This window comes from Polyodon spathula, chromosome 25 (assembly GCF_017654505.1).
Source record: "Polyodon spathula isolate WHYD16114869_AA chromosome 25, ASM1765450v1, whole genome shotgun sequence".
Classification (NCBI taxonomy): Eukaryota; Metazoa; Chordata; class Actinopteri; order Acipenseriformes; family Polyodontidae; genus Polyodon; species Polyodon spathula.
In genome coordinates this window covers 20,367,131-20,384,699 of record NC_054558.1, presented here as the reverse complement: position 1 = coordinate 20,384,699, position 17,569 = coordinate 20,367,131, and the positions used below count along the sequence as shown (strand labels likewise).

General features: G+C 41.5%; 1 protein-coding gene and 1 long non-coding RNA gene across 2 annotated transcripts; one reads left to right on the top strand and one right to left on the bottom strand.

The window, feature by feature from the left end:
- The first annotated feature begins 404 nt into the window (after nucleotides 1-404).
- LOC121299975 lies at nucleotides 405-6,847 on the top strand. Its single transcript, XR_005947488.1, has 2 exons — nucleotides 405-560; nucleotides 1,544-6,847. It is a non-coding gene; the product is annotated as an uncharacterized LOC121299975 (long non-coding RNA).
- Nucleotides 6,848-6,942: 95 nt separating this feature from the next.
- On the bottom strand, nucleotides 6,943-17,226 carry LOC121299974 (ankyrin repeat domain-containing protein 13A-like). Its single transcript, XM_041228268.1, has 15 exons — nucleotides 16,778-17,226; nucleotides 15,421-15,556; nucleotides 14,721-14,845; nucleotides 14,478-14,523; nucleotides 14,066-14,209; nucleotides 13,541-13,730; nucleotides 13,281-13,347; nucleotides 12,836-12,917; nucleotides 12,455-12,516; nucleotides 11,014-11,144; nucleotides 10,292-10,449; nucleotides 9,830-9,964; nucleotides 9,437-9,606; nucleotides 8,872-8,936; nucleotides 6,943-8,776 (listed from the first exon to the last, which is right to left on the bottom strand). The coding sequence occupies exons 1-15, from the start codon at nucleotides 16,865-16,867 to the stop codon at nucleotides 8,608-8,610; spliced, it is 1,770 nt and encodes a 589-aa protein (XP_041084202.1). The 5' UTR covers nucleotides 16,868-17,226; the 3' UTR covers nucleotides 6,943-8,607.
- Nucleotides 17,227-17,569: the final 343 nt, after the last annotated feature.

Here is a 17,569-nt window from a genome sequence, read left to right as displayed (position 1 = left end):
CTGGCTGGATGAAAGGGGGTTGGGTGCCGGGAGGCTTTCAAATGCGGGATACATTCAGGAAATGAACACAAACGGAGTCATTAACGGCAGTGCGTTACATGATATAGCAGAGTTCACAGAAGCGCTAAATGATGTTTTAGTGATAAATTAAACAATGAAATGGTAAACTTACAATCCAAAATGACTCAGCCGCATATAGTGTGATAATAACCAGACACAGTCAGTTGTTTTGATTAAGGCAGGGACAAACATCCTTACTGTCATCAATAGCCCTTAAAATTGGTGCTTTGTATAGGACTTGGTTTATTATTGTGCTTTTATGTGACGGTAATAACAAACTAACTTCAAATTCAAAAGATATGAGGACGGCTTTAGGACCCAAAAGCCACCGAGCGTCCCTTCATCGTCACCCTTCATGACGCTAATGTTTACAGCTATGCATTCGGGACTTTCTCGGTTTCTGTTGTCTTTATTGTCTTTTATTCCTTTAACGAACTGTCAGAATGGAGAATCCCGGGTCAGTGAACGCCCGTTTGCGGTTTGGCAACACCAGAACCTGGGTAAGAGATTTGTGAAATTGTTCAGGAAAGGAGAATCAAAAACTAGGCCCCTTGCTTTATCCGGGGGTTGAAGTGAGCAGCTGGGACACTGGCCAGGGAATCTAGTTAATAGCACATATGTAGAGATGTATCGCGGTTAGACTGAAACTGAAGGTAAGATACACATATGTACATTTTCTGTCCGTCCCCACCCTTCATCTCCTATTAGATTGATACAAAACGAAAAATAACAGTTCAGATTAACAGTGGCAAAAGTGGACCAACCAAGATTAAAACGCATTAAAACGGTTTTGTGAAAGTGTATTTCAAATATAAAAGCTATGGGAATGTCATGCATGTGAATGAATAGGTCAGATAATCCAATGTTTAAAACAGACATGAACAGGAAAATATTGTTTGGTAGTTCTGAATCTGCCTTCAAATTGAGTGCATGTAAAGATCAGTATTAAACAGCATAATTAGCTTTGCTAAAATCGCGCTGAATTTTATCCACAGATTATGGATTACCTGGCGCAGCACTTCCAGAGATAAGAGGCGAAGTATAAATATTCCTCATCGATTAAATAAAATTCCAATCTCAAAAAAACAAACAAACAAAAAAGCAAAACAAAATATAACTGCTAGAGAAGCACAAGTATTGGGAAGGTAATAGATTTCTTTGCAGCAGTCCCAGCAAAGCACCAAAAACCAATGGGCTGGCTCTGTTTTGATTTGGGGTGACAGGTGATCATTATTCATTAGTAATTTGGCTGCTATATCTGAGCAGCCACGCAACTGCATCAACAGACCTGGAGCAGAGCTGCAAGATAATTCTGAGTCAGGAGATGGGTGCTGTATGTGGACAGTGTGGTTGCTAGCAGCTGTGCTGTGGTCACCTAAAGCAGTCTTTCTTTGCCTGAATTTCTTTTTTTGTATGTACAGTGCCGCAGTTGAAGGCTGTGGATTGTTTCCTAACCCTCTCTCTCTGTGTCTCCTCCCTGCAGCTCTGCTGATCGGCGTGCTCAGTGTGCTGTTGGTGGTCGTGATTGTGATGGCAGTCTGTGTTTACAGACCTCTCCACCGGCGATAACCAACAGAGCAGAGTGACACAGAAATGCCACGACAGCCACACCGTAGGGGGTCTGGATCCCCAGGTTCCACTCCTGCTGTACCCCCACTAACTCACTCCAGCCTCACTAGCTCAATCCCCAGAACTGCAAGCTAACTCAATACTCACAAACGCACACCAGAGCCATTCTCTTCCACCCCGGCCAAGTCACACCAGCCACACAAACCCACTCCTCACTAACTGCAGAGCCTGCCAGCATGTTCACCCCCTGCTGTGTGTTAATCATGTGAGATTTGTCTGTGTCATGTCACTGGATTTCCGAAAGGCACTGCTGAATTTGGTTTTGGATGTTAACCTGATGGTGTCTGAATCGTTTAACTGTTAGTTAGTTGCCTTTTTTATTTTATTTTTTGTAATTATGTTGCCATTCATGAGACAAACTGGAACTCACAAGATTTCAAGTAAGAAGGGAACCTTGTGTAAAATTTTCCTTATCAAGATGTATCTTCATAGAGTTTATTTGTTTAATTTGTATTGCGGTATTTTGCGGCAGATGTACAGTAATCGTCCACTATCCACTGTCTCTGCCCAGCTCAATTGACAAGGTAATTGAAATCGCAGCTAAAAAGTTTGTTCGTGTGAGCAGTTATTCTTTCAGCATAATTAACTACCTGCATTGTACAGACTTACTGTTTAAATGCAGTAGAACCAGCGAAGTGAACACCCAGTATTAAATCATGATCTGTCAGGAACAGTTTATGATTTCGGTGCATCTTTAACTCGGTAAAAAGTTCATAGGCATCATCATTTATTTATATTTATTTATTTATTTATTTATTTATTGGGAGGGGGCTTTTAGGAAAAGTAAAACAGTATGTTAAATATGCCCTAGTGGATTTTGTAATTGATTTTCTTAATCACGTCTTTTATTGAGAGCACACATGGATACATTCCACTGGGTTGCAGCCAAGATAAATAAACTGGAGAAATATCCCTTAGATAAACTGATCTCACCCTGCACTGGCCGCAGCAGGGATATGTCAGAGTGTGCAGAACCAAGCAAGTTAGTGCAGCTGTGTGAACTGCTCCAGTCGTTCTGTAGCTAAAGCTTCCAGACAGCTATTAAGAAAGAGAGAAGAAGATACTGCATGGATCACAAACACAGAACCACCGTGGAGTCAGTCTGAGCCCTGCATTGATGGATCTTGGCTGAACTACAGCTGTGCACAAGAGCAATGTCTGTCTTAACAGTAGATAACAGCGACCAAGGCGTACAGCGAACCTTAGTTAGCTGCTGTACTTGAAACTTGTCAGGTGATGTCACCAAAATGAGGAAAAAAGATTCTAGGATCACCACGCCATTGTGGGTCATAAATGGCTGATGCTGAAATGTTTGGTTGTATAAACTCACTATTGCAGGCCCAGTTTGTCTTGAAAGTTTCCCACATCAAGCAAAAGGCAGCATGCTCACACAACACCTATGGACAGATGTTTGAAACTGTAAAGTGATTTTGTGACTTGGAGCTTCAGGTGCTCTGGGGGTAGATCGGAATGGTTTCTCGGCAGAGACTACTGGTTGAGTCCCTGGTTTGAAAAAAGCCTGATGGATCAGGATCCTCGTGGACCATCGTATGTTTTTTTTTTATGCAGAAACTAGACCCTGCTTGGTAGCATTTGTGTTGACACTAAACTACAAATAATTAGTATTGTTTTTATATTATTTTTTTAATGTTGACGTATGCACTAGGTGATATGGGCAGCATTGTCCTTATGAAGATGCTGTTTTTGGAAAGTGCTGGACAAGGGAGTATTGCAGCTTCATTATTTATTAGTAGGTACTGTTCGTTAAAGGCTCGCTATAAATCTGTTCGGTTTCATTTGAACGGCACTTTCTTAAATTTTAATTTATATATATATAAATATTTTCTTCTAGGTTTATTTTGTAAAACCTTTTTAACCTTTTACTTTTTTAATTGTGACAAATATGTGAACCGTCTCGCATTCCCAAACGGTTATAATTCCTGTTATTTATTTTAACATTACATTTTTTTCTTTCTATTATGAGCTGTACTGAAATAAATACAAAGTAAAAGCTTCAGTTTGAATTGCAGTTCTCCTGGCTTCTTGACATCAAACAATTTAACCTTAAAAGGATATTTGCGTGTCTCTGTGTGTGGTTAATTATTCACCCTTACCTAGCACTGCTCCCAAAGAGCCACCAAAAATCTCAAGCCACCCAATGAATACCCAACACTTGAAACTCATTTTCAGGTCTCAGGAATGCTGGAAACCATAAGACAGCTCGGGCCTTTAAAAAGGCAATCAAAAAAATGAAATAAAAAATCAAGGCCATTGTTTAGAAACCAGACACCCATTAGCAGCCAGTTCTGCCAATAGATGAGCAAACTGGTTTTTAATAAATCAGGCAGGAGCAGATTCTTAAAGGAACCAAAGTGTCTTCCAAGGAGAGGTATCTCTCTACTGGAGCATGTCCAGATCACATGTCCCAGGTGTTTGTGTGTGTTCTAGCATGCAGCTGTGCAGTTTCTACAGCCAGCATCGTGTCTGTGAATACATGTATGTTTGCGGCTTGAGGAAGCCAGGCTTTGTGGCAGGCTGTGCCGTGTCTGCTTTTTGAAAGATAGTTGCCTATAGATCGCTCATTAGCTCTGTCAATTAGTTACCTTTCACCGACGCTAAATTCACTAATAATATCAGGAAAGAAAAGGATAAAGAATCCAGAGCCATGGAAACAGAGTGCTTGGCTGGCACGCTGTCCGTTAGCTGTGAATTGAACAATCTGAAGTACTTTTCTAAACGTGGGTATTCAAATTGTTTCCTATGTTTAGAAGAAGCTTGGTGAATGTCTTGGTTTGCAGTGAATACGGATTTTAAGCTATAGAAACAAGCATGCTTGAGTGTTCCAGCACTCAAGGCTACCCAAAATAATCCACTCCGTGACCGCTCTCTCGCAGCTTTTGGCCTCTTCTCAGAACTGCATTCAGATGTTTTTTTTTGTTTTTTATAAATTTAGCACTGTTGTTTAAAAAAAGTAGAAAAACAACTCATTAATTACAAAATAAGTGGTTTATCCCAATTAAACATTTTTAGTAAAAAATAAATAGCCAAATTGTATGGTGCACTAGAAGACTGGGAATCATACTGCCTCTATCCGGTCTGGGATATTGGAGGTTTGATGAATTCATTTATAAACAGCAGCTATACAAAAAGCATCTTACCTACAGGTGTCTTTAGTTGTGCACATTGGATTGTGCACTGCAGACAGAGGTGGCACAGCCCTAGTTTAATAGTGGCACAAGATGAGATTGTATTTTATAGACTAGTTTCAGGGTGCATGCATCAGTGGAAATTGTCATTAAGCCCATACGTTCAAACACTTTGTATTTCGGTCATGCATGTCTACTTCTGAACCTGAAAAGATATTTTCTGTAATCATTTTTACTCTTGTGCATTATTCATGAATCCTCCTGTATATATATAATCATAAAATCAGTACATAAAAATGTAAAATAATTACAAATTTTAAAAAGTTCATAAGGCTGTTCCAGGCACAGGCAGCATCCTCAATGCTAGCTTGTTCAGTTTGCCTGATCTGGTTTAACACAAAGCATGTTTTTAGTGTTGCGATAATAAAATAAGTTTGTAACTGAAAGACTGAAGTATTCACCTCAAAGACTGTTTAAAGTAAAAAAGAAGAACGAAGTTTGAGAGGGCTACCGTTCTGCTACAAACACACTTCAAACATTTCGACACAGAGCTTTAGGCTTCAAACACACTAACAAATGTCATTTAAATGTCCCTGGGGATTGGAACCTGTCTGTCTATGCGGGGTTGCAGATGTCAAATTAAAGGTACAATAAATAAATAAAAAAAAATAAAAATAAAACTCCTGTGCAAATTCCATTGCCTTTAATATAGAAATGTCAAATTATTTCTATACCGATAGTAACAATTCTTCCTTTTCTTCTTTTTAAAAGGAAAATACTGTAAAGCTGTATCTATTAGCATGACCATATATTTATTAGCATGCCTAATTTTCTAACCAAGCACAGTAGCTAACCTAGTCATGTCCTAGCGAGCTGTTTAGACAGGCACCCCAGTGGGTTTCTACTGATCAACCCTGGTTAAAATGCCCATAAAATTAAAGATCAATCTACCAGGCTTATTTTTATGTATTTATTTTTAATAGCAGATGGAGGCACCCACTGTACCTGCCTACAGATTATCAATTACAAAGCAGACTGTGCTTATAATATGCATTATATCATCAGCATAATTGTTCATTGGTCGTCTCTCTGTTTCGTTCAGGTGTGACGTTCCTGGAGCAGAGGGTCAAATTCTAGATAATCAACATGGTGTGGCCACCCTATTTAACACAATAATATATGATGTTCCCTACGATGCCTCTTATGTATTTCCTAAGTGGGTGTACTGTGCATTTATTGGGATTTATGTTAAAATGTCATTTATAGAATTGGGTGAAGAATGAAGCAAGTATAAAAGCCTCCTGTACATTCCCATAGAAAAGGTTTAGTTGGGAGTGTCAGATTTGCCTGTATCACCATCACACTGTATCAAACGCCTCCACAGTTTACAATTACTGCGATTCTGATCCGTTTCTGGAGAGCAGTGACTGCTAATCACAGGGAACTCAATTACAGCAGGAATTAGGGCTAAGGTCTCCCACACAGTACTGGGTTGCAAACATTCACAGTAATATATCGATATGGTTTCCATACAACTCGGTTTAGTAATCCTCAATAAAGTGCAAACCCTATAGAGCCCATTGTGACAGAGTGGCATGCAACAGGAAGATGCAGCTGTTATATATTCCCCAATACAAGTCAAGAATGCCAGGGGCATACAAAGTATAAGCAAGAGAGGGACAGGCTATTTGTACAAAGATGTTCGCTACAAACTATGCCTTTACTGTATAAAATAGGGCCGTAAGAAAACACTGCCACCTGCTGGTTCATTTGAACAAGAACGTAACGTAAATAAGAAAAACTTCTTAGATTGTTTTTTCATGTGTTAATAAATCACACAATCAGACAATATGAAAATAGAATACATTTAATTTCTTAAAGACAATATCAGTGTGCTTTTAGGAAACATACTGCCAAGAAATGTAGAAAAAGGTAGAGAAAAAATGAAATAAAGTGCTTTTTTCCCCCCTTTTTTGAAAACAAAGGGTATTTTGAGGGTATAACTGGCATCTGAAAACCAAAACGTATACAAATGGAGAAATATAAAAGGGTTGAAAAATAAAAAAGCAGATTTGCACCCGTGCAGACTTGACTGCTCTTTCTTTAACAGGAATGTGTGTGCTTGTGGACCTCATTGATTTTTGGCTTAGAAGGACCTGAACCCTAATTTTCAGTTCAAAGCTGTTTTCACTGGGTTGTGTGGTTTATCAAGCAAGAAAGAGCAGTAAAGAAACAAAGAGTGGGCGTCTTCTTCTGTTGTCAAAATCAGACCGCATGACGTTTTCACTCTATAGGATGCCCATGGTTAAAATCAACTGCTCCACAAGTCTAATAGTTTTCACATTTGTTTTTTCCTCTGAAAATGGCATCTTTGGCTGGTTCAAGGCTGATTCCGTGAATCAGTTCTAATCAGCCGAACAATTAAAATGGTCAAGCACCACCTTGTTGGCATTCTGTGAACCACTACATAGCCCTGGCAAGGCTTCCTGGCATGAGAAGTAAAACAGCTGCAGACGTGATGTGTTTTCAGAATACCAGACTGGCGTTGTGACAGTGCTTTTATGTGTCACTGTAATATTGAGTGGTGTTACACTAATTACTTTGGTTAGTTTGGTTATGCAGTGTGCAGGATGTACATGTATTAAATGACATGTTTAAGAGGTCATGAACAAGCAAGGGCACCATTACTCCCGTGGGCTTTACAAGGAGTGAACATGACCGTCTCAACGTCACAAACCGGCACTCAGACACAGCCTACAAGGAGTCTCTCTCGTGTGTCATTCCCACAACCTTAAAAAAGGGAAGTGCAGCACACAAATATACGATTCTCCAAAGGCCAACGTTAAAACGTGACGCACACTTTAAATTATAAAACAGAAGCAACACAATAATCATATCAAAGTTAAGCTATGAGGTCCTGATCTGGATTTTACTGCTGCCCCAGGACCCTTCAGCCCTTCCAGCCCCCCTCTACTGGGTAGTGGGGGGTGAACAGCTCTAAGATTGAGAACAGAACCAATCAGAATTTTTTTTTAATTGCTAATAATAATAACAATACTTTTAAAAGTTCTTATTGCTCACTTCAGTCACTTGGCAGAAATGGAGGCTACTGGCTTTTACTTCAAAATACTTTTTCCTTATTTATAATGCCTGAGCACTGCACTGCCATCTAGTGGCAGAAACTTTAATTTTCTAGAATTACAAGCTTGGGAATGATTACGTTAACCAAACATAGATCTAGATTTTTGTTTGGAAATGAGCTTGCCTGAGATACCTGACTGTACAAAGTTTTCCTGGACAATCAAGGACAGAGGGATAATTATGAATCCTTACGCTCATCACTTAGTGACTCTACAACCCCTCTGTCAAACTGCTTCCCAGTCCTTTGTCACACTGCCTCTGGTGTTCTAGAATGCTAACCTGAGAGCTACATTTCCTCCAAGTTGCTCTTTAAAGAAAGGGTTTAGTTCCACAGTAGTAATACCAAGAGACTGCGCAGAAAAGTATTAGCTAAGAAACAGAGATAAAAAAATTGTACGTTCCTATTATGGTTCAATGCACTGCTTAAGTCTTTAAATTACGATTCTAAAAAAAATTCTTTAAAAAAACATTTTAAAAAAGTTCCAAAGCATTACCGCCGAGGAGCTAACTGCGAGTTGTGTTTGTCTTTTAGGGGGCAAAAAGACGCTGGAATAAACTGCTGCTCCTCTGTTGCAGAAGTCAGGAGGTAGCCTAGGATTGCAAACACTTCTCTTTCCCTTTCGCTCTCTCTCTATTTCTCAGTTAGTGACAGCAGCAAGATTCTCTCCAGCTCCTCCTCTTCCTCCTTCCTCATCCTCTCCTCCTCCTCTTGGGCGCGTGCCGACAGCTCCATGGCGTGTTTCAGCTCCGACACGGAATTGGGTGCTGGCAGGTCCGTCAGCCGGCTCTCCTGGACTGTCCTGGAACAATGAACAACACAGAACCAATGGAATCCTACTGCACTAGTGCTGCTGCTGTACTGGAGAACAACAGCAAGACTTGATGGTGTTCCTACCTTTCATACTGGCTGTTGAACGTCGTCTGTGACAGCGTCCCATTCGTATCACCCCAGGAGGTCTCCTAGGGAACCAGGGGTGGCGTGTTTACACAGTGTCATAACCCCATGGTCACTTAATACATTCTGTATATACTGTTGCATTGCAGTTAAAATCAGTAAGCATATAAGAAAATGTAGAACAGAGAGGAGGTCACATGACCCATCAGTGCTCGTCCAGTTCCCAGTAGCTGGTTGAACTCACAACCTTGTCAAGTCATCTCTTAAAGGATCCCAATGGTTCAGCATCAACATGTCTAGGTAATTCATTCCACATCCTCAGCAGAATGCTGTCTTCTACCCTTTGCCCCCAAGGCTGTCTCCACTTCCGAAAGGGGCCTCTGTGTCCTTAGAGTATTAGTTGGGGTTAACTTGGTCAAGTCCTTTTAGGATTTTAAAGACTTTGAATCAAGTTAATTCTCCCTTGCGCTAAGCTTTATAATGTCAGCTCATTCCTCTTTACAGCTCAAGCTGGTTTCATTGGTTTGTACGACACACTTCTCACTATGTAACTGCAGAGGCTTACCTGGCCTGCTGCTGCGTTGCTCGAGTCCAGTAGACTCTGCTGGATGGCGTACTGCAGCAGCTCCTCATCGTGGTTTGGGACGGGCACTGCCCTGCTGCCCCCCCGCCGGCGGTACCGCGCTGGCACCTCAAACACAGTGGGGCACACCTGGAACACAGAGCTAGCCGGAGCTGGAAGACAAAAAACGAGCAATTCCAATTCTGAGAAACTGAACTGCAGTGAGGCAATTCATGATAAACCCACACTTCATATCAGCTTCTGAACTCTGAACCTTCATTCACAGGATCGGCCTTGTGAAGTGTCCCACAAGAGATACACCAACAGGTCCCTGAACAGTACAGAGTATCTCAGGGTCAGCTGTGCACAGGGACTCACAGCACAGCCTGTCCCTACCTGCAGAGTCTCCCTCTTCCTGGGCCTCGGTTGGGGATGGAGTGGAAGGCTTGGATTCAGACGGCTCTCCGGTGCTGCATTTGTTCACATTCCCAAACGTGATCCGAGCGCTCAAGACGTGGAAGAGCGGGATCTCTAGAGAGAGCACGCAGGAGTGACAACAGATTCCTGCTTTATAAAATCCTGTCTACATGATGCAAACCAGCCTGCAACTCAACTTTCAGCAACATGCACATTATTATTATTATTATTATTATTATTATTATTATGCATAACTAGTTTTAGATGGCTGTCACAGCAAACTGCTATCAATCAGACTACAGCACTGGAATGTTTACATGGGAAGGAATGTTACATGCAACCTGTGTAGACAAGCCTTTACAGACTGTAGTAGCTGTTTTTTCTAAACATGGAGACCATCTATAGAGATGGCCTCATCCAGTGCAAGTATCTCGGCTGTACCGATCTTGACTGGGAAGCCCGGCGGGAATTTCAGGGTTACGAAGTCCTTCAGGCGGGCAAAGTGAGAGCTGGTCCGAGCCATCAGGTCGATGATCGGGGTCACCTGTTCCACCAGAGACAGGGGGTGCTCCTCGCTCATCCACAGGGTGGCTTTGAACCTGCAAGAACAACAGCGCTTCAGAGAGACAGAGCCCCACACAGGTCACTGAGCAGCCACAATTCATTGACGAGAGAGAAATCTTGTGTAACTGCGGGTAAAACTACTTTAGCCAATGTACACAAACTGGTAAGCAAACAGAGCACGTTTTCTAAAGCTGCATATGTACAGAATGTAGAAAGAGTCAGGCAAGAGTCATGGTGGGCCACTGCAGCTTTCACTAAGCTTTACTTTGCATCCTCATTTCTGAGCCGTTCTGCACAATCATTACTGAAGATTTATGGAAACACACACTTCAGAAAAGTTGACAGACTTTTCTGCCCCATACGTTTATGTAGAGGACATGCCCTGTCGCCCAATGTTGATAAGCTGGCCTCTCCACTCCAGAAGATACCCCGATTCACCATCGGTTCTCCTCACTTATTTCTAGAATGGAGACATACTCTGTACTTTATGATAGTTTATAATCCTATGAACACAACTGGGTTTGGGTGGCATAATGGCACGGCTCTCTCCCCACAATGCAGTCCTACTGTCCTATTGTAACTGGATGCGTCCGTCTTACTTTTGAGTTCTGATGGTAAGCTCGATGGGCCGCCCGATGTCTCGGTCCTGGAGATCAAAGTCAGGGTTGAAATATTCCTCAGGGGTTATAGCCGTGGGATTGGTTGCTGTTGCGAATTCCATGGTGAGGTCCTTTCAAGCAAACAGAGACAAAGGTCATTCAAAATGATCTAGACAAGATTCAGAACTGGGCAGACACATGGCAAATGACATTTAATAGAGAAAAGTGTAAGGTACTGCACGCAGGAAATAAAAATGTACATTATAAATATCATATGGGAGATATTGAAATTGGAGAAGGAATCTATGAAAAAGACCTAGGAGTTTTTGTTGACTCAGAAATGTCTTCATCTAGGCAATGTGGGGAAGCTATAAAAAAGGCTAACAAGATACTCGGATACATTGTGAAAAGTGTTGAATTTAAATCAAGGGAAGTAATGTTAAAACTGTACAATGCACTTGTAAGACCTCATCTTGAATATTGTGTGCAGTTCTGGTCACCTCGCTATAAAAAAGATATTGCTGCTCTAGAAAGAGTGCAAAGAAGAGCGACCAGAATTATTCCGGGCTTAAAAGGCATGTCATATGCAGACAGGCTAAAAGAATTGAATCTGTTCAGTCTTGAACAAAGAAGACTACGTGGCGACCTAATTCAAGCATTCAAAATTCTAAAAGGTATTGACAGTGTCGACGCAAGGGACTTTTTCAGCCTGAAAAAAGAAACAAGGACCAGGGGTCACAAATGGAGTTTAGAAAAAGGGGCATTCAGAACAGAAAATAGGAGACACTTTTTTACACAGAGAATTGTGAGGGTCTGGAATCAACTCCCCAGTAATGTTGTTGAAGCTGACACCCTGGGATCTTTCAAGAAGCTGCTTGATGAGATTTTGGGATCAATAAGCTACTAACAACCAAACGAGCAAGATGGGCCGAATGGCCTCCTCTCGTTTGTAAACTTTCTTATGTTCTTATGTTCTAAACCAGAATATTTAATGCACCTGTATTTTCGTGTACAAAAAGTGTGAGACAGATTTTAGCTATCAAATTCTTTATTTTCTATGGTGCGCCTGCCTTTTTTTTTTTAATCCCCAACTTAATTCTTGGCACTTTCCTGACTTTCACAGAAGATCTATGTTATTTCAATTACTCTAATCTGTACAATATCTTAAAAAAAAGGTTTTGCTTTCAGTTTGGTCTTTCACCCTTTCTTGCATGGCAACCTCATACTGGGACAGATACAAAAAAAATTATTCTAATCTTTATATGGGGAAATATGGAAATGCCTGATGACTTCATATGAGGATGCCTCCCCCCAAAAACTGTGTCCAAAACTATCTGTTGATCTATATTTTCAATACTGCATGCATGAAAGGGTTTCAGTGTGTCTTCCCTGATGCTTCCTTCAGCAGTGCAGATCCTGCAGTCTTGTTTGCTTGCCTTACCCCTTGTGCGCTAACATGCTGCTCCACTGTGCCCAAAAGAGACTCCAGAAGGTTCCTCTCGTCTACAGAACAAGGAAAAAGACAACATGTCAAACTAGTAAAATCACAGCTGGGGAGGCGTATAGTACACTTGCCGTTCACTTTCCTTTTAAATTGGTGCAGTTACACAAAAAAAAAAAAAATCCCAAAATGATATGTTGAATGGGAAGTGTTATTTAAAATGATTTAAAATTGAGTTGCATACCTCTTGTGTATTCCTGTGCATCCTATTCAATTAAATAGCAGATGATTTAAATACCACCACAGTGCAGATGATTAAAATAGACCCCCTTGACAAGGAGGCAAGCAGGTTCTATCATGCTGTGAATGGTCACTGCTTACCTTTGATCCTTGCCTTCTCCTCCTCAGTGAGGTGCTCTGTCCTTGTCCGAATCACCACGTTGACGTTGTTCACTGTGAACACCTGTGACAAGAGGCACATTTACAAAATAAAAGGGAGTGAGCGGTCCTTCGCATGCACCCTGAGATACTGACAGGGGAGCCAGTCCAGCAATGTGGGATAGCAGATGCCACGCTTAAGATGCCAGATTCCACAGCAGAGGTAGAAAATTTGTCAATGAAGTGCTAAGTTAGGGACCCACGTGTCCTTCTGCATTGCACAGCATGGCTTCTTTATAGGAAGCAGTACACTTCACTTTCCAGTACAGCGACACGGCTCGTTAGCAATTAGAAGACTACTAAAACAGCCAAGCTGTAAAAACCTATTTTGATTAGTAAGGGGGCAATGCTTACCCGACTGTAATAACCAGTAAAATCAGTTGCTTACCTTGGCTTCGAATCCATTGATAGTCTCCGTTTTGTCACTCCTCCAGCCCCATATCCCTGACTTATTTCTATATATAAAAAAAAAAAAAAAGAAAGTCTATTTAGTTCAACATAAGGCTGCAGTTTACAGAACAATCTGGGAAATTATCAGAGAGCTCCCTAACACTCAGCTCTAGCCACTATGCCCTTCTGCCTCCCTATCCCTCAGCTCTAACCACTAGACCACTCATCCTGCACGGTTCTGAAGGAGAGGAGCCTTGCCTCTCGAAGGCAATGTGCCGTGTGTCCAGGTACGTGTTAACAATGGGCGTGGTCAGCCGCTTGGCCACTTCCTGCTCTGCGGGCTGCATGGAGTCCAGTGTGACGTCCTCCATCTCCCGGGAGATATCGAAGCGCTCAGTGTCCACGACCTCCTCGTCGTGATTCACCTCCATCAGCTCGGCACAATTATCTGAGAGGGAGGAGAGAAACAGCATCATTCAAAATAAAGGTAAACTGGAGAGCTTTTAGCTTTGCATTTCCCTTGCAAATATTTGCTGCATTTACATCATTTACCCACTGGGTTGCACTGTGCGTTGTGAAAAAAATAAAAGTAAAAGGTAACAAAAAATGTAAATGGAAAGTGATCTTGGACAGATTACATATAAATCTGTATATAGAACCGTTGTACTGATTACACTGTACCTTGAGGAGTCATTATATGCTCAAAATTTAGGACAGAGCATCAAAATGTGTATTCCAGGTGTAGGACAGGAGAAAACTTGTTCCCGCTCTGACAGTACTCACCGTCCCCTCTGAAAATGTAGCTGCGTCGGCCCCTGATCCAGCTCATGTTCTCAAATGCCAGCAGGGTGGCATCCACCCGCAGGCTAGCGCCCTTCTTCCAGATCCGACACACGTCACTGGGGCACACCCGGGAGACCAGGGGGACTGGCAGAGAGGAACGCAAAACAACAGCGTGATAAAAAATCTAACAGACGACTGCTTCCCCTATACTTCCCAGGACCAAGAGTCTTTACAAGAACAGCAAAATGAGAACCAAAATACACCACCCCACTGAATGCTGGGAATTGAGTGGAGGGAATTGTGGAGCTGCTGTTTCTAAGGGATCGTGGAGACCCAGAAGAGGGACAGTTAAAATAGCAGGAACCTGTTAATATTGGAGGAATGTTGTACTCTTGTAAGAAAAATTACTTACTCCAACTTGTGAACTCCCACTTCATTTCCATGTAGAAATCTGGAGACTAAAAACAAAAAACATCATGTCAGTATGCTGGAGAAACGACTTGGGGGGGGCCTGCCCAGGCACAATAAAAAGGTCGTCTGGTGCGGCATCGGTACTTATTAGTAGCCATTCATTTTAAAAAGGGATGGGCATTCAACTGTAGTCTCTACCAAGCCTGGAAACATGGAACATAACGCAATGCTGAGGTTGAGGTACCTCTCGGATCTTGCACAACAGTTCTGGCACCCCTCCAAGGGCGGTTGATGCTTTGAGGTAGTCCCGTCTCTGCAGAACCAGCTGCACCATCTCTGGGTCCCCAGTGCTCACCGCCTCCTGCAGCACTGCACAGACAATGCAGTTAATCACTCTGTCTGGCACTGCGTCCACCTTCTAGCAGGCAAATACCCACATCTTTCATGAAATGCATGAGAAATTACAGTGACGCGCATGCATACAGTGCAGTTGCTGCATCCATCAGTAAAAGGGGAACGTGACAAAACCACAATGACAACGGGGCTCTTGCAATTTCTTACAAACTCAAACAAGCCGCTGGCATGGGCAGGAGGGAGGAACACTGGTGGGGGTGCACAGTGCGTATCTATATGTGGCAGAAGCCTGATTAGCACTGAATGCTTGGAGCTTAATTAACCAGTTAACTCCATCAACTACAAGTGTGTCCTTCCAAGCACCACAATGGTATGCTGCAAGTTGGCTATTTGCCCTTGATGCCAGCTTCCCTGGGTTTTACTGTGTTAACACTCTACAGCTGGGCCAGCCCCTACAAGATATTGAAGCTCAGCTTGTTTCAGTTAACCAGATTAGACATTGCTGTGACTATTTCTAAGCAGTTGCACAACTAGTTGCTGAACCAAGCTGTTACGAGAGCAAGCCTGTTAAAACTCTGCGTTCCACTCACCTGTCCATCCTTTGGCGTTCTCTTTGGTTACCTCCGCGCTGTGTCTCAGAAGGACCCTGACTGACTCCAAATGCCCCAAGGACACAGCAAGGTGCAGGGGCGTCCGACCCCGTGGGTCAACCTCCTCTATATCGTGCTGTATCGGGAGACACAGCAGCGACCATTTTAACACTTGGATGGTGTTGGGGTGGATTAACTTTGCTCTTTTTAAATAATAAAGAATGGAAATTTGATCTGCGATCTGGTGTTATGGCATTTCACCTCTATTTCTATTGTGATCAATGATGGGATATTTGGGAAACTGATCCTGGAGGTAGCACCCAGTAGGGGAACTGATTGCATTATAAAATAGCTGTTGTGCAATATTAGCTACATGATCCGGGCTGAATTACACATGCATAGATTTTTAAATTGATTTCTCTGGATTTTAAAATGGGATTTTGACCTAGAAAAAATATGTTACACCAATAGTTTCTGAAAGTCAACACTTCTGTTTCTACCACCCATAGTGACAACACATTTATTTTACAAAACAAATCATAAAATTGCAAAAAAAGCATATTAGTCATCAGTGAAAATACATGCTATAATCTTGAGCTGTAAAAACAAGTTATTTGCATGTAAGAAACAGACAGGATAGAATTGTTTAATGTATTTCGTTTATTATGACAGAACGCACAGTGTGGACTTTGGAAGACTACTGTAGTATCAAATATCCCTTTAAATTTTCAGAATGATTAGAACCAGTATAAAATCTACTGGCAGCAGTCTTATTGGGGAAGCCCCCCAAAAATAGTGACAGTAATTTAACATCGAGGCTTTAAAAAGAGAAATGCTTATACTTTATTGACTAGAGAAAGTGAAATGGGCGGGTTATATTAAGGGGTTTTTTTGTTTAACTACTGGCAGCGACGCAATCAGCTGCCTCAGTGCCAGTAAAAATCACACTGGCACGAAGGCACAATAGAAAATCAATTACCGTTTGATACTCGGGTCTCTGTCATGACATTACAGCCAGTAACCCGAACACAAATTCAAAGCGTGATTGACCATGCTGGTTCAAGAGAATGAAACCCTGAAACATACTTTTAATACAATCACTTTCTTACACTGTCGTGCGTTGATCCTTCCGGTTAAACGAGCAGTCCGAGTACAAACAGCTCGCACACCAGTTGCGATTTGCGTTTGATTTACAAAGTCTAGCAAGAACAGCATTCATTGAAAAGTATTTTACTGCACGCGTGTTTGTGTCGGCGTCGTTAATGGTGCATAAAGAAATACGGAAGGTAAACAGTAAACACAAACAATTAAAAAAGACACAACTTCGCAAGTGAAATAAACATCCAAGTAAACATACCTTCCCTAACTGTTTTTCCAAATTTCTGTAGTCGTTTTCCCAGACCATGGCATGAAGAGGAAACTTGCTCTTGAAATCTGAGGAACACATTCTTTGAAACTGTCTTTTCCCAGGATCAGCATCAACTAATAACCCGAAACGAACCCAAGTTAAGAAAATATACTTAATAACCCAACCAGCTTCCTTGAGAAGTTAAAGAAACTTACAAAAACAATGCAGCACTAAACTTTGCAAATAAACTTTTATTTCAAACAAGGAAGTGGCAGGTTGCAGGCATGGACTATTTTCTTACAAAGGGGTGTTCTTATTAGTGTGAAAAATGTTTTTCTTACCAAATAAATTCGAGATTGTGCTTAGGTTGATAATTTACGTAAGAGATGGTATGATTTACTTTCCATTAAATACATCTTTTTTTTTTGTTTGTACGTTTTAATTATTACTAAAAACACCCATGCGTAACAAAATTCTTCCTTCCAAAACATGGGCAGAACCAATGATTTTTACAGGGGGGCGTGTGCAAAATCAAATACTAATAAAAAATGTTTCCTTAAGAGAACATAATTCAACCAAAATTCATTCAAAGTACGATTAAGGACGTCTTATATTACACTTTCTGTCTAATTTGTTTCTAAGATCTATAGTTTAACTTAACACATTCAACTCCCCATTTTAGTTCGTTGCAAGAACCCAAATATCTACGCCATTTACGCCCCGATCACGTACATCGCTATAATCAGCGAAATATTTTTCCGTATCTCGTCATAAAGAATAGCGTAACCCTGAACTCGTCTT

Coding starts and splice junctions, on each gene's coding strand:
- LOC121299974 (XM_041228268.1), bottom strand. CDS start 16,867: ATGTGTTCCTCAGATTTCAAGAGCAAGTTTCCTCTTCATGCCATGGTC. Junction 14,524..14,720: donor TGTTGTGCAAGATCCGAGAG/GTACCTCAACCT, acceptor TTTTGTTTTTAG/TCTCCAGATTTCTACATGGA. Junction 8,777..8,871: donor TTCAACAGCCAGTATGAAAG/GTAGGAACACCA, acceptor TCATTGTTCCAG/GACAGTCCAGGAGAGCCGGC.